The sequence below is a fragment of the Moschus berezovskii genome, chromosome 2, assembly GCF_049115385.1.
Source record: "Moschus berezovskii isolate FMDL1 chromosome 2, NW_MosBer_1.0, whole genome shotgun sequence".
In the NCBI taxonomy this organism is placed as follows: domain Eukaryota; kingdom Metazoa; phylum Chordata; class Mammalia; order Artiodactyla; family Moschidae; genus Moschus; species Moschus berezovskii.
Window position 1 is genome coordinate 47,658,366 of NC_142461.1, and position 17,204 is coordinate 47,675,569.

A 17,204-nucleotide genomic window follows, 5' to 3' on the forward strand; every position below is an offset into this window, starting at 1 on the left:
CTGGGTTCAATCCCTGGGCCAGAAAGATCCCCTGGAGATGGGAATGGCTACCCACTCCAGTATTCTTGCCTGGAGAATTCCATGGACAGAGGAGCCTGGTGGGCTACAGTCCATGGGGTCTCAAAGAGTTGGACATGACTGAGCGACTAACACTTTCACTTTTGTTCAGAATCTGTATCACTGTCATCTGACCTATTGATTACTTCTGATTGGGAGGCTCCTAATCGAACAACCATGTGTCTACTTACTGGCTTCTTCTTTAACTTTATCCATTTCTGCCATTAATGAAACTTCTTTGTCAATGATGCTGGGGGGAAAAAAAAAAACAAAAGCAAAGAATGCTTAATCAAAGATAAACTTTTAATAGGCACAGGAAATAAAAGAAAAATTATTTTCATTAAACAAAATACAAGATTACCATAAATATTTCTATGTTACAATGCCAGAAGCAGGCTCTGCCTTTCCAAAAACGAGGCAACATGGAAGGGATGCTCCCAGTGTTACACAGTGACATCTGCTGATTAAATCATTGTCAGCAAATCTAAAAACACAAGCCTTTTCAGACTTTCAGAATTGCACGGCTTTGAATTTCAATTTCGGAGTATTTTTGCCCTATGAATTTTCAAAGTTCCAAAACAATATAATAAGTATCTAAAAAGCTGGCACTCAGGTTATCAAGGCCTGTAATTCTCAAATGTCTCTGTGGTTCACTCTCCCAGAATCTTGTCTGGGAGGAAGAGAGGGGCGCAGTTCTGAAAGTCCTAGGAAACATGGGTCTGGGTCAATCCATCCACATGTTCTGTATTGAGTCCATGCTTTCTTGCTCACCCAAATAAGCATTTCAAGGTCAAATTAACCTTTTCCATTATATTTAATATATTTATTTGTTAGTCCTTTGAAAAGGTATGATCTGGAAAAGTAATAATTATCTGTCCAAAAGTTCCTCTCTCATCCTAATTCCTTGATCCCCTTCCAGAATCAACACATCACAAATCACTTATATATCTTCTCACAGATTTTTATGTGTATATAAGCAGAGATGCCAGATTTTTAAAGTTTTCATTTTAACCATAAATATTTCAATATAGATAGCTCAAAGATAAAAACTTTGGGGGGATGTAACCTCAGTATTACTACAATACCTAAAAACATTAACAATAATTTAATGTTATCAGATATATACTCAGTATTCAAAATTTCCTAATTGCCCCATATATTTTTTTTTTAACTGTTTGAACCAGGATCTAAATGAGGCCTGTTCATGACAATTGGTTAACTGTCTCCTATATCCATTTTAATCTATACATTTCCTCCTATTTCTCTATTTTTTTTTTCCTTTGAAATTCATTTGTTAAAAAAATCAGGCTATGTGTCCTGTAGAGTTATTCAAGGTCTTAATTTTGCATACTGCACGTCCATGGTACTATTTAACACAATCTTTTCTATTTTCTATAAATTTGCTATGATATAGAAATTTGATTAAATTCAGATTTGTTTCTTATTTCAGGAGAAATTACTTTATGTTATATTTTTCTATCAGCAGACACATAACAGGACACACTTATAAATATTCCTCTTGAAGAAAAATAAAACCTGAATGTGCTCAGATTTCTTCATTTCAAAATAAATGTAAAGGAAATACAATGAACATCTCTAATGATTATTATATTAGTAGCTATTGGTGGTCATTGCCTAGATCAACAGGATTTGAAAAATGAGAATATTTTAATTCTCTCAATCTTTCATTTATTTACTGAAAACTTCCCTAAAAAGAAACCTTCCTTTACCACCTATTTGGTTATCATGAAGTACAGTTTGAATAGATGAGTCAGGATAAATGCTTGGTTCTCTCCTTTTATTTATGTTTTCAAAACAATAGTTGGTTCCTGCAAAAGTAATCAATGAGATTTTTTTTTTTGCTGGTTTGTATAGTTTAATTATGAACTCATTTAATGTGCTTCAATATACTTCAGTTATTATCCTCATTAGTTTATTATACTCAGATTGTTCCAAGAGATGTACTCCATCAAATGTACTTTCAACATTTAAAGTGTGTTGAAAGTCTGTTTCCCCTTAAGAGAAAATATTGTGTAGTATTTGTCAAGGTAGGAAGTGGTTCCTAGGATGTATCTATGTCTAAGAGTTTAGGGCTCCTCAACCAATGATATAACTTAAGCACTTGGAGAGTAAGGACTGTTTGCTGAAGAGCTTGGCTCTTTCCAATCAGGAAATCCTAATGGAAAGAGCTGACGTGAACAAGGAATGGCAAATTCTCCAGAACTGGGCTTGAAGCCTAAACCATCAAGCGCAGACACGTGGCTTAAGGTCCCTGGCTATGACCACTTTGGTGTAATTAGCATATCAGGGGGACTGTGCCTAATTTATTGACATTAAGTACATCTGACGTCAGTGTGTTCTAAATATAGGAAACACATGATGCAGAAAGATGGACGGCGAGAAGAAGTCTTTATCCCATCTCTGTCCCAGTTTTCTCAGTCCCCGTGCCTGGAGGCATCTATTTGCCACTAGTTTCTTGTGTTTCTTTCTGGAGATCATACACCAGCATATGTTCATGACATGTATGAGATGCTGGGTTAAGTCAGTAAGCTTGTACTCCTGCAATTATCAGGGATATTTAGCTTTCCTGTAAAGTTCACAAATGCAGCTACACAGAGGCCAAGTGAATGGAGCGGGCAACTCTACGTTAGTTTAGGAAAACAAGGGTAATGGATAAGCTGGTAGGGAGCTTAGGTGAGAACCTAGAGATCTGGGGTCAGGAGCCCAAATGATGACAAGCCAAGCTATTCTGCCTGAGAAAATCCTAAATTTTTAGTCAATCCTGAAGGAAATCAACCCTGAATATTCATTGGAAGGACTGATGTTGAAGCTGAAGCTCCAATACTTTGGCCACCTGATGTGAAGAATCAACTCATTGGAAAAGACCCTGATGCTGGGAAAGATTGAGGGCAGGAGGAGAAGGGGACGACAGAGGATGAGATGGTTGGAGAGCACCACTGACTCCATGAACATGAGTTTGAGCAAGCTCTGGGAGATTCTGAAAGACAGGGGAGCCTGGTGTGCTGCAGTCCACAGGGTCGCAAAGAGTCGGACACAACTTAACAACATAGAAAGTGAAATGAAAAGAGAGAGAGTCAGCCAGGACGGCGGGAGCTGTGTCAGGGTGAAGAGGCTGGGAGAAACGACTGGTAGTGGGGTGAGCAAAGGAGCTTCCAGCATCAGGAGGGCCACATGTGCTACTGTGAGGTGTCCACCGTGAGGTGTGTGAGGTAAGCCTTGCTTGGGGCATCCAGACTTTCACCACACTTGGTGTGGATGGTCTGGGTGTGCATGGATACACACACACACCACAGACCCCCCCATCCCCACCCCAGATTGAGGAAGCAGCTGAGTTTCAAGTCTGCATCAGTGCAGGGCTGAGGAGATGGGAAGAGGTCACGGCCTGAAGGCAGAGGGCAGGTGAGAATGCGGGGGTCTGGCCCCATCCCTGAACTAACACAAATCTCAGGGCTTTTGACCTTCTGCGGACATGGAACTGGAGTCCAGGGGGCTGCGACTCTGCTGACTTAGGGTCTGCAGGCCATGTGAGACTTGCTCTATTCTCTTCATCAACACAGTGAGGCCAGGTTGCCCAGCTGGGGTGGCTACACAGGATATGCCACAATGAGCACGAGGAAACTCTAGTCTGTGGAGAGACTGACACTTCATTCAGCCACTGGACAAATATTGGCTGAGGGTGGGGCTGGGGATACAGCCAGATTCCTGCCATCCTTGTGGAGCCTACATTCTTTTGGGGGAGCTGCGAGGAAGAAGGGGAGAGGACCTGTTGAGCTTCCGGGGGCGACAGTGAGACATGAACGGAGAGAGAAGAAAATGACGACAGTCGGAACAGGAACTGAGGATTCCCCACCCTCCATCAACCAGAAGGCTAAGGTTAGCGTCTCCAGGTTCTGAGATCACGCAAGGTGCACGTGGTACCAGGTGGGGTGTCTTTCGATTTCAAGGGACGGGATGGGGCAGACTGCAGTCAGAATGCCACGACAGCCTCCACAATCCCCATGGCCTCAGTCCCCAAACAGGACCACGGACCCTGTGGGGTGTCCATGTGCTGGGTGAGGAAGATGGTGTAGGAAGGGGCCTTTGCTAATTTCTTTATCAACTTGTTAATGTAATTATGTGCTCAGAGAGTTTACAAGATGGACATCTGGGGTATAATCTGTATCTCTAGGTCAAACATGTATTAAACAAAGCTGGAGATTCACACCACGGTTAGTTCAGGCCTCCTGGGCTAGCAACAGGAGGGATGAAGGCCACACACAATAAATTGTTAATCTGTTTAATGCCCACTGGAGGATGTGAAAAGCCTGTGAAGTTGGCATCAAACTATGCCTCCACTCCTCTGGGTATTTCAACAAAAAGACTGTCCTCAAGCATCTTAGTAATTCAAGCACTGCTACGTATGATTTCTTTCAAAACTCATGCATAAAGGCGAGCCAAGGGATCTCTGCTGCGTCAGGACCCTGCTCAGAATATATGAGCTGCATGCAAAGCAGGATTAAGGTGCTGGCCCCAGGCAGCGCCCCAGGACCTCTCCTGTGAGAATCAGTAAGGTGCTCCTGAGAATTCCACCGTATTCTTTTGTCCTTTCAAGGTAGCAGGTTTCTGGAAGGGAAGACTAAGGGGAGCGGATGTGGAAGTTGAAAAGGAGGATGGGACAGTGGAGGCTGGCCAGTCCTCTGGCAGGCTGTCAGACAGCAAGGAAACAGCATCATAGCATGCTGAGAGCCAGTTCAAAGGAAGGTCCAAGCGGAAAGGCTGTGTCTAACACCTTTATGGCTGCTCCCCGAGGCTTGCAGGATCTTAGGTCCTCGACCAAGGATAGAACCCGTGCCCTTAGCAGCGAGATCGTAGAGTCCTAACCACTGGACCACCAGGGAAGTCCCCATGCCTAACACCTTTTAACACCACAGTGCCTGGTGTCATGTCCAACTTTCTGAGCAATTTCATCAGTGCCATTCACAAGTCCCACAAAAACTTCTTAGCGACACTAGGACAGATATACACACTGAAGGGCTGTCTGATGGGAAACAACTCTGTGGGCTGGGCAGGGGCAGAGGGTGCTGGGAAAAACCCAGGAGACGGGGAAGGGAGGAGGGAGGAATGGCACTGGAGAGTTGACGAGCCACAGAAAAATCAGTGTCACTGTCCTATCCCTGCTGCAGAAGCAGAAAGGTCACGTGTGGGCTTTCGAGGTACCACTGTGTGTAGACAGACAGCAGCCTCCAGATGAGAGCTGTTTATAACTTATACCTGAGAGTGTGCCCTGTGCCCCTCACATTAGGGAGCGCACCAGTGCATCACTACAGTGAGTTCATTCAAGCGTCCTAACCAACACCCTGGGAGGTATGAGCTCCTCTCTCCCCTCACCACAGGGCTCTGGCACATGCCCTTCCTGTTGCTGGAAGACCTTTCCTCCCCAACCCTGCCTTTCTTCATCTTCACTTGGCGGCTTTCTTTAGGTCTCTGCTTAATCATCCCTTCTTCAGAGAAACTCTGACGGAGTTTTTAAAAACTTCCGTTCTTAGACTTTATGATCTTAGACTATTGTGGGCTGCTCGACAAAAATGGCTTGATAGTGATGAATGGAAGGGAAGACAGAATATTCATTTTTCTACAGCATAACAGTAATGAAACTCTTTAATTGGTATATTGTAGTGCTTGCATATAAATCATGTTTATGCAAAAATTTATATAACTTTTGTCACTGATGGAATCTAATCATTTGAGACACAAGCTTATGAATAAAAGTACAGTGATATTCACAAAACCTCACAGGGTTTGGCTCAGAATCAAAACATGTAGAGAATGATTCTGTTTGCAAATTGGGAGGGTAATAAATTATTGAAATTTGTACTTTCCCCACACTAATCATCTGCAATTCTTGATTTGGGGTATATTTGTTTTTCAAAGGTGATACTTGGAAGAAACACGGAAGTCTTGAATCGGCTTTCTGCTGACCACTGAAAGTTTTCTAAATGGCTGGATAAAGTCCTCAGGAGGGCACCAGACTGAAGACAGACACTATTAAACATGTTCTACACAAACTGAGCTCACAAAAAACACATGCTGACCTCACATGTTTCAGACGTGCCCTTTATCCTTCCAAAAACACATCTTCTCATTTTATCTAAACTGCCTAGATAGTAAAATTTTATCCTGTTGCCGTAAGAAAGCTTTTATTATTAAAGCAATAAGGTGTAAGGAGAGGAAGATTACCGTGGCGAAGGCTTTAGGGTTTATTATATAGTTAATCACAGAGATAAAGTGTCATTTTATAAAAATGTTTCCACTGTCTTGCTTCCTTTCTATAGAGGACTAATCATAACAATAATAAAAAGAATCTGAAAGGCACTTCCGCAGGAAGAGATTTATCACGTTCTTCTCTGTGAAAGACTTCTTTAAATGTGGAGGCGAAGACAGAGAGACAAAACGGCTTCATTTGAGAGCTCGGAGGAGCGATGTAGAGTCGGGTGTGTTTCATGAATAAAGATGCCCTGATGGGGAGCGGCCACTGGACCGTCATTGGGTGAGAAGCTGGAGGGCAGAAGCTACTGGCAGACACTGACGAAGGGAAGGTAGGATTTCAAAGGGAGCTGAACAAGATCAGTCTCCAACAGCAGCCGGAGTCAGATGTTAAAGAGTTAAAACTAGGCCACACTTCATCTTCCCATGCTGGCCTCAGGGAGGCCGTAGTGAGAGAAACTGCTTGTGAGCATCTGATCCCAGACAATTCTGCTTCATGACCTTCTGGTGGATGAAGTGCTTCCATGCAGAGCTTTAACTCCTGGGCTGCCAAGCAGAACCAAGTGGAGCAGAGCTTGAGGAAGCAGACACAGCCCGTGCTCACCGGGAGGGTGAGCATGAGGCAGAGCCTCCGGACCACCGGTCCCTTAAGAGAGAAAAACGTTGTGGAGACTGGACTTCCTGATGATCCAGTGGTGAAGACTCCACCTGCTAAGGCAGGGTACACGCTTCGATCCCTGGTCTAGGAAAATTCTACATGCCGCGGGGCAATTGAGCCCTCGAGTCACAACTACTGAAGCCTGCGCTTCTAGATCCTGAGCTCTGCTATAAGAGAAGCCACCACAATGAGAAGCCCATACACCACAACTAGAGAGTAGCCCCTACTCACTGCAACTAGAGAAAAGCCCACGCAGCAACAAAGACCCAATGCAGCCAAAATAAATAAATAATTTTTAAAAAGAAATGTGGAGATGGCTAGGGAGCAATGATTCTACTGAATGCTAAGGGGACCTATTGACAAACCTAGACAGCATATTAAAAAGCAGAGACATCACTTTGCCAACAAAAGTTGGTACAGTCAAAGCTATGGTTTTTCCAGTAGTCATGTATGGATGTGAGAGTTGGACCATAAAGAAGGCTGTATGCTGAAGAATCGATGCTTTTGAACTGTGGTGTTGGAGAAGACTCTTGAGAATCCCTTGGACAGCAAGGAGATCAAGCCAGTCTATCGTAAAGGATATCAACCCTGAATATTCATTGGAAGGACTGATGCTGAAGCTCTAATACTTTGGCCACCTGATGTGAAGAGCCAACTCACTGGAAAAGACTGATGCTGTGAAAGATCGAGGGCAGGAGGAGAACACGGGGACAGAGGATGAGATGGTCGGATGGCATCACAGACTCAACGGACATGAGTTTCAGCGAATTCTGGGAGACAGTGAAGGACAGGGAAGCCTGGTGTGCTGCAGTCCATGGGGTCGCAAAGAGACACAACTTAGCAACTAAACTTGCAACAACAACAACAAAAGGGGATGTCTCACCTCTCCTTGCTGTTGCTCAGTCACTCAGTCGTGTCTTTTCCTGGCCTGGATCAAATAGCTTAAAGCACGTCAATGAGAAGCCATAAAGCCAGACTTCCTATATAAACAATTTCCATTTATTTCACTAAAGGGAAACGGTAATGTACAAATATCTCCCCTCATCTTGGGCTCTGCTCCTTACTGCGGCATCAGAAGTAAGAACTGTGACCAGGGGAGGAATGCCAGCTGAGCGCCTGGCAGCCATAGTGCCTAGTGGCTGCTATGTGGACCCTGAGCTGGGAGCAGGTGCTGCTGGAAGAGACCACCTGGACTGCTCAGGAGTTTAGGCCCCTACATCCCGTGCCCTGGAAGAAAGGATTGTGCCCACCAGGTGGAGGGCAGAAAACCTCCCTTTATCCACTTAGGGAATACTATACTATTACCACGGGAACCATTTCTAGTCTGCTCCCCCACATACTGCCAAGAATTCTTGGGCCCAGGGCAAAACTAGTCAGCGGTTTCAGTTCACCCATTTCTCAACTATTGCTGCTGTCAACAAAGGTGTTCCTGGCCTGACAGGAACACACACAGCAAGACTACATGTGGTTCTTTATTCCTGGGGTCAGGAGAACAGGTGCCTACAAATGGTGCCCATGCTCTTGCATGGCTGCCAGTTCCCTGTTTCTCCTTTCTCCCTTCTGCTCCTTGAAGACTAGCAGAATATGCCACCCCAAAATACGGCACTTTGGTATATTGATTACTGTGAACACTATGGGCAGTGAAAAACAGCAAATGCAGGGAGACACTTTCTCCGATCTGCTTCAAGACAGATTGTCCAAAAGGAGCTCAGCTGTCATACACCCACCTCCTTTCCCAGCAGTTTTCATCTAACAGGGAGGATGCTGACTCTCATCACAGGAGAGACTAGAATTGACACCACCAGTCACTGTCACAAACTGTCATACCTCCTGGGCTTCCCAGGTGGCGCTAGCTGAGTGTGCTGCAGTCCATGGGGTGGCAAAGAGACACAACTTTGTCTCTTGGCAAACAATGTCAGACTTTATTTTTTGGGGCTCCAAAATCACTGCGGATGCTGATTGCAGCCATGAAATTAAAAGACGCTTACTCCTTGGAAGGAAAGTTATGACCAACCTAGACAGCATATTAAAAAGCAGAGACATTGCCAACCAAGGTCCGTCTAGTCAAGGCTATGGTTTTTCATGTGGTCATGTATGGATGTGAGAGTTGGACTGTGAAGAAAGCTGATCAGCAAAGAATTGATGCTTTTGAACTGTGGTGCTGGAGAAGACTCTTGAGAGTCCCTTGGACTGCAAGGAGATCCAACCAGTCCATTCTAAAGGAGATCAATCCTGGGTATTCATTGGAAGGACTGATGCTAAAGCTGAAACTCCAATACTTTGGCCACCTCATGCGACGAGTTGACTCACTGGAAAAGACCCTGATGCTGGGAGGGATTGGGGGCGGGAGGAGACGGGGACGACAGAGAATGAGATGGCTGGATGGCATCACCGACTCGATGGACATGAGTTTGAGTGAACTCTGGGAACTGGTGATGGACAGGGAGGCCTGGCTGGAGAAGGAAATGGCAACCCACTCCAGTGTTCTTGCCTGGAGAATCCCAGGAAGAGGGGAGCCTGGTGGGCTTCCGTCTATGGGGTCACATAGAGTCGGACACGACTGAAGTGACTTAGCAGCAGGGAGGCCTGGCGGGCTGTGATTCATGGGGTCGCAAAGAGTCGGACACGACCGAGTGACTGAACTGACTGAAAGAACCTGCCTGCCAATACTGGAGACATAAGAGACATAGGTTCGATCCCTGGCTCAAGAAGATCCCCTGGAGGAGGGCATGACAACCCACTCCAGTATACTTGGCTGGAGAATTCCATGGACAGAGCAGCCTGGTGGGCTACAGTCCATAGGGTCACAAGGAGTCAGACATGACTGAAGTGACTTAGCAGCAGCAGCAGCAGCATCCCTTCCATTTGCTCGTATAAGGACCAGTTCATCTTTCCTAAAAATCATGTATTCTCCCCTTAGAGATCTACATGCCTCTCCTCTTTCCCTATTAAGATGGTATTTAATCCTGAATTCCAGGCCACCATGGGGACTTCACTTTTCCCTAAGTGTCTCCCATGTGTATATGAGGTGTCCACGTTAATACACGTCTATTTTTCTCTTGTTAATCTTTTATAACAGGGTCTCAGTCAAGAGCCCAGGAGGGTGGAGGGTAAATATTCTTCCTCCCCTGCATGTCGCCCTTCCCTGCCCTGCCTGCTGGTCACTCTTCTCACCACTCACCAGTTTCCACGACACCCCTTCATTCACTTCCCATGTGATCAGGTCCTCCTGAGTTATCCCAGAAATGGCTCTCCTAACCAGCTCCACTTGCCAGTGTACCACTTCAGCTCATTATCAAGGAGCCGGCTATGCTCAATTATTTAGCTTTCTGCTGGGATTTCTGAGTCTTTTACCCTCTACTCTGTCCACGTTTGCATCTCAGTTTCACAACAACCCGTGTTCTTCTTATAATTGGGATTTTTTTTTTTCTGAATGCAGCAGTGATTTGACAATTGATCTAAACATTTCTTGAATTCCAACGTGTTGTGCAATAAACATACAAAACCGAACATGCATGTCTACAGCCTGTCAGCTGGGGTTGGGATGCAACTCTTTGAACAGCTGCCTAGAAATCGTGACTCTCAGGGAAATAAAGTAGAATGTTTCTGAGCACGAATCAGAGTTAACACGTACGGCAGAGCTACACCGCCCTGGCTGCCAGTGAACGTGGCAGCTGGGCTCCATTTGCCAATCAGGTTGAGGCCATTTTTTCCCTTTTTTTTAAAATCAGAGGTAACATAACCCGATAATGTTAATACCTCGTAGTCTGCATATTTTATATTGGAATTAGATAACGATTTAAATTACAGTTGATGAATATTTCACCACACCATCTGAGGTGCATAGTCACGTGCAGATGAAGCATAACGACTAACTCTCAGCACAAAATCCTGGAGTTCCTTACACACAATAGTTAATTGAAAAACAAACAAATACGGACAGGGATTCCTTTTTCTTCTTGGAATTTAAGAAATGACATCAGAGTTGCGAAATCCTGCAAGTTCTACAAATCCCACATCATCACACGTTCGATTAAAAAGTATCTACATTCCTTATATACCTCTATTTAGAATTTTACATCTGATTTGACTTAATAACATAATTTCTTATCTCTGCTGACTACTTCTTAGTTTTGTTTCTTTCCATGGAGATCAGCATTCAGGGAAAGTAACTTATCTATATTTCGGCTTCTATAGGTATAAAAATGATATGACTTACTACCATCTCCTTTCTTAAAAAAATAAAAGAACAACAAAACTACATCTATGAAAAAGAAAGCAAACTTCTGTCTGTGGTGTTGACTGTCTTACAGCACAAGGGTACCACTTAAGGAAGTAACATTCTGCATTTATTTCATTTTGTGCTAAGTCACTTCAATCGTGTCTCTCTTTGTGACCCCATGGACTGTAGCCCACCAGGCTCCCGTGTCCTTGGGATTCTCCAGGCAAGAATATTGGAGTGAGTTGCCATTTACTCCTTCGGGGGAATCTTCCAAACCCAGGGATCAAACCTGCATTGCCTTTGTCTCCTGCACTGGTAGGCAGGTTCTTTACCACTAGCGCCACCTACAGCTCTACTTCATTTTACATGCTCATTAAAAAAAAAACAAAAAAACACAAAAAACTGGGAAATGTAGAAAGGAAGATAAAACAAATTTTAAAATAAAATGAGGTAAAATCTTTGTCTCATAGCCAAAATACAGCCAATAACTCTAAACACTATTGCATTTCCCTCCAATTTGGGGGGAAGAGGGCATCTAGGCAGAAGCCATCATGGTGATGAAATCAGTTAACACATACCCAGGAACAGAGACTAGAAGAGATTGATAGGGCCAGAAAAAGTCACAGAAATGTTGACCCACTTCCGACCCAAGGCAGTCAGGCCTCGCCTCCACTGCTCTGGCCTCCTGAGGGCTCCTGCATCCTTTGACTCTTGTGTGAAGAGGAGAGAATGTGTACTTCTTGGTTTGGGCCAAAAGTCTGTCACCAGCCAGCATCTCCAGGCTCATCTGTTGCCCCTCATTTTCAGGACCTGCCCCAGCCAATGGCTTCCCAAATAGAGGCATAAGGAAAATAGTAAACTGCATGTACATACATTTTTTTTTTAAGCTGAGCTATGTGGCATGCAGGATCTAATTCCCCAGCCAGAGAGCAAACCTGTGCCCCTGCATTGGAAGTGCAGAATCTTAACCACTAGACCACCAGGGAAGTCCCGGTGTTTACTTTTCATTCCAAAAAGTAGACTTTCCCAATCTTCAGTATACAGATTAACCATAGCACACATAAATTATTTATAAATAAATTTTTTGGTTTGAGAGGGATGTGCTCAAAATTCACTTCGATGGAGTGAGACTGAGGACACACACTCCTCTCAAATCATGTTGTGGTCTCTCTTATTTTCTGGTTCCTTGTGTTATTTCTTCTGCATGGAATCCTTTTTCCCTCCCAGGATGACAAATCCCCAGTCTTCCTTCAAAGACCAGCTCAAATGTCACCTCTGTGGCGCACCCTCCCTACCTGGGCGGTATTGGTCTCTCCTCCCCCAGGCCCAGCTCCACTGCAGTACTTGCCTTCGTGCATTGTGCCTACATTCACCCACTAGCCCTGGGGTTCTACTGTGTCGGGTGGATGAACGAAGAGAAGGGAAGGGAAGGTAGAGAGAAGGCAAGACAGGAAAAGGGAAGGGAGGCCTGATGTGGCGACAGCTGTGGCCATTCGGAATCAGGGCTTCCTTTGCCTTACATCTCTCTTTACCAGGGAGTAGACGGTTAAAAAGCTGTGACGAAATATCCGTATCTTATAGCCACAATCCAGTGTATGCTCAGTAAACAGAAAGGTGGAATGGATTCACTTCCTCCCAGTGTCTTGGTAGAGAGGAAAAGATGTTTACTAAATGTTTACCTGACAGAGAAGAGAACCGGTCCAGACTGAACTTCCAATCATGGACCAGGCAAGAAATTTTCTAGAATTATCTGCAGAGTGCATATCTTGTACATGAATCTTCATAAAACTCCAGAAAGTGACAGTAGCCCTGTTTTGCATCTGAGTAGAAGTTAGGAAATGCAACCATATTTGGTACTAGAATATGTGGAGAGGAGAATTAAATCCTATCCTGTCTAAATCCACACCTCATGCCTCCTAATTAAGTTGTTAATAAACCCAGGAAGATGTCACTTTTGTTCCAATAGGGCCTATTAAGTACCAAAGGTAACAGTCACTGGAGCAATAAGGTAACATACATGTAAGGAAATCTACTGTATTCGCTTCAGGTACAGCTTTTATATGATTTGCTGTTATGCTAGATGATAAATTGTCCCAAATTGCTCCTTGGTCTCATTTGACTCTACACTCTCACTCTGTACTGGTCTAATAAATACAAATAAGCTCCAAGATATACTCTGAAATTGTGATCTAGGATATTCTACTTTCCAAACAATAATGTATTTTATATTTATCGGAACAAGTTTGTCTTATTCTCTCAGTGAAAATGGATTATATTTTAAATTAAAAAAAACACACACAAATGATACATGCTCTCTTGGGATTGTATAGTTAGAACACTTTGCTTAATTCCTTTTTATATTTCTGTTCTATGATGAAAATGTAACGATTCCTATTCGGGAGCATGTTCTGAAGCTGATTTGACGTGTAGCCTTCATTTGCTGAAAAGATTCAGAAGTCTTTTCAGATTTCAAGCTGAAATCAGAACCAACTTCTTATCCTCTAGCTCTTCTTCTGGGATTATTATTCTGCAAGAGAGCTGCAGTGAAAGAAAGCTAACTTCCAACGCTAAGTGTGCCGCTGACAAGATGTATGGAGGTAATCACACGTGGAGCTCACCTAGGCTATTAATACAAGGTGCTATTTATGCTGGTTCCCCGGGGACCATATCCAAACTGAAAAGGCCAGTTCTATACTTTTTGTATTTATCAGCCTGCTCTTCCTTCATGTTGACTGATTCACTCAGTCCTTGCAATGGCCCTGGGGAAACATCTAAAGCGGAGAAAAACCTTGGGGAGGAAAGACAAGAGGAAAAGAGAAGCTTTCACTTCCCAAGAGTGAGCTACCCCTATTTGGAATGACACATATTCATGAACAAGGGAAGATTTGAAATGTGTTGTGCCACGGGGACTTGCCATAGACTCAAAGTCACAGGAACCTTGAGGTCCTCCATGGTATAAGGTATTTACCCTTTTCACAGTTTCAGAAATGGATCCTGGAACTGACTTCTGTTTATTGGACTCGTGCCGAGTAAGGAAAAGGAGTCATTTTGGGCAGTTTGTCAGCTAGGCCAGTGACAGAAAAGCACACATACAGCTCTCTTGAGGCATAAATATATTTATTAGCTTCTTCTACTACTGTCTCGATATCCTTTGCAGGTGTATGCTCATCTCCATAATGTGCGTTCTTTTAATATGCTGGCATAATCTCCAGTACCGAGTGTGGGGAGAAGGAACGGATTTGTCTAATTTCCACAGGATAACACAAGTCACTAGCAAGTAGGCACTTGGAAAAAACATCTGATGAGAAGAAAAGAGATTAGTCAGAAAGTCTTGTTTGGACAGGCTTTGATCAATGAAAAGATTGTATTCCCTTGCAGGGCAGAAGGATGTAGAGACTCTGTATTAAACTTCTTGGAAAAAACATAAAATATGTAAACTCTTGGTTTTATCTGCATCATGTGTGTAGGCTAAGGAGTTGGCACAAATCTAGCAATTATTTAACATGTTGTTGATATTTTAACAGGAAACCAAAGGCCTGTTAAAAGTCCTCACGTGACAATACTAAGTGACTACAAAGGTTCCTAATGTCAGCTCTCTCTCCGATTGGCAATCCTGTAATAAACATCTTTGTTGAAGGGTACAGAGAAAAGCATCACTTTATTACTGACCAACACACAGGTCCAGACTCTCTCGATGCACTCAGAATGCTTCCTATTTCAGTCACACAGTTTTACAATGGAGTCTCAACTCATTACCCACACTGACATCCACATCCTCCATGTGACTGAACTCAAAAGCTAGATTTGCTTGTTGTCATAGCATCTATTCTGAGGCACAGATCTGATTCTAGGACCTGTTTCACCTAATATATATTTCCCCTGTACTTACCTATCAAAGTAGACAGAGTGCCTTCATTTCAATATTCTCCTAATTAAAAGAGGGTAATTCTCTTGTATTAAGAGAGGGTCAACAAATACTTGCCCAACCACTACAGCATGGTAAGACTTCAAAAAGACCTTCTGTTGTCATTCAGTTTAAATAGCACAAGGGCAGGCCCATCTGAGGATGTCACTGGCACCAGAGTACTTGGATATATACCATGTGTGGCCAGAAGCACCAAGCAATATTGCTGCCTGGCTAAAGCCAGAGGAAAATAATACTTCCCCAGACAGACACTTAATGGAACAATTCCCTACTGTATATATCTTTACATGCCTCAGATCTTCATCTGAATCCGGGTTCCCCACTGTGTTATTTGGTTTCATTGCAAAATGAGAAGAAAAAAAAAAAGACTCAGCAGAGACAGCATGGTGAATGAAAGTGACGGTCTATCACCAGCTACAACTTTCAGTTCTTAATTTTTCCATTTTCTCCTAAGAACTGACTTGAATTCTATAATGAAAAATAGACAAAGAAGCAAAGTCCTCAATTTTCTACACTTCAGTGTAATTGTTTCTGCTGGTCTTAAGGAAACAAAAGTGTAATTTGACCTTTAAAATGTGTAGCAAGAAGGTTTATGTTTCAGGAAGTACGTGAGGAATGCCTTTCTACTGCACTGCTGTGAAAAGAGAAGACACTATGGCTGCATTGGGGGGTATGTGAATGATTTGGGCATGGAAAGGAAATCTCCCTTCTCTTGTCTGCAGTGGTGGATTAGGAGGGCTGCTGGAAGTGGGGGAAGGGGGTTGCAAAGGGAGGACGCTCCACGCTTCACTCAAGGAGCTGCAGCAGACCATGCAGAAGGACTGGTGCAATCTTTGTCTCCTTTCCCTCTCACGCAGGCTTTCTCAGACTTATCGATGTCTTGGACTAGATCATTCTTTGGTAGGGGTGGGGTAGGCTGTCCTGTGTGTACTAGGATAAGTATTAATAGTGGCATCCTGATGTCTGCCTGCTAGATGCCAGTAACACTAACTCTCTGCAGCTGTGACAACTTGAAGTATTTCCAGACATGCCAACTGTCTCCCTCGGGGAAGGCAAATTCATCTGGTTGGGAACACTGCTCTAGCCCCAGACATATCACCCTCCTTTGTGGGACTCTCAATCTGTGGTTTTCAACCACAGATGCACAAGAGAATCACCCGGGGATCTTTAAAAACAAAAACCCTATTTCTGGGTTCACTTATGCCCAGTGAAATCAGCATCTCTGGGGCTGGTACCAAAGCAGAGGATGACCACAGAGCTCTAGAGTTTGTAATTATAGTGCATACACACATACTTTGGTACTGAGAGAAGTAAATATTAATTATCAGGCATCATCTTTCAGTCAATGCTAAGTTATTCACAAAGAGAACAAATAAAAAACCCAAAGGGCACAGAAAAACTTGGCTTTTAGCACTGTATGGAGAGCCGGGTATTAGAAAAGGCAGCTAAAAGTTTGGGGAGTTTGAGCAGGGGGAGGGGAGGAAACAACCAAAGAAGAAGAATCCTGTTATGTGATAAATCTGCAAAAGTGTAAACAAATGCTCTCATTTGGACTCAAGCTGAAGTAGTTCTAAGACTGCCTGCTCCAAGAATTTGATGTTATTCGGGCACCCGAGAAGCAGCAAAGTGGGAATATGGGACAGACTGCTGCCTGGCTTGCTCTGAAATGCAGCAGCCCCACTGACAATTTCTTCTTCAGGAGGCCTTCTAGAGTTCATATCCCAGAAAAAGACACAGCATTTAAAATGTCACAGCAGTGATATCTGGTATGTGTGTGGAGCCACCCTGCTGACCACCCTGGTGGTCTGTGTGTGGTTCTGTTTGGCTACCCACAGGGCTTTAGCAGCAGATAAAGAGCCCTCCTTGAGAGGGGGATTTGAGAGATGCACAAGATATAAGTGGCTTTCTCTTTAGCCAGCAATTCTCACGTTTAGAGTCATTCTTTTGGCTGGAGGAGAGCTTTAACAGACTCTGTTAGCTGGTTAATATGCAAATCTGTCACTCTGGCGGGGGCAGGGGTGGGGGAAGGATCACACGGTCATCAAAACGAAGAGATTACTAGTGACACAAAATGAGTT

At 43.8% G+C, this 17,204-nt stretch overlaps 1 protein-coding gene across 7 annotated transcripts in view; it reads right to left on the minus strand.

The window, feature by feature from the left end:
* Positions 1-17,204, minus strand: part of SPATS2L (spermatogenesis associated serine rich 2 like) — a 190,252-nt gene that overhangs the window by 16,545 nt on the left and 156,503 nt on the right. For all 7 annotated transcript variants that reach the window (XM_055398722.2, XM_055398721.2, XM_055398724.2 and 4 more), the window contains one exon: positions 249-307. In XM_055398722.2, coding sequence (XP_055254697.1) covers positions 249-307 — 59 coding nt within the window. The remainder of the gene's footprint in view (positions 1-248; positions 308-17,204) is intronic.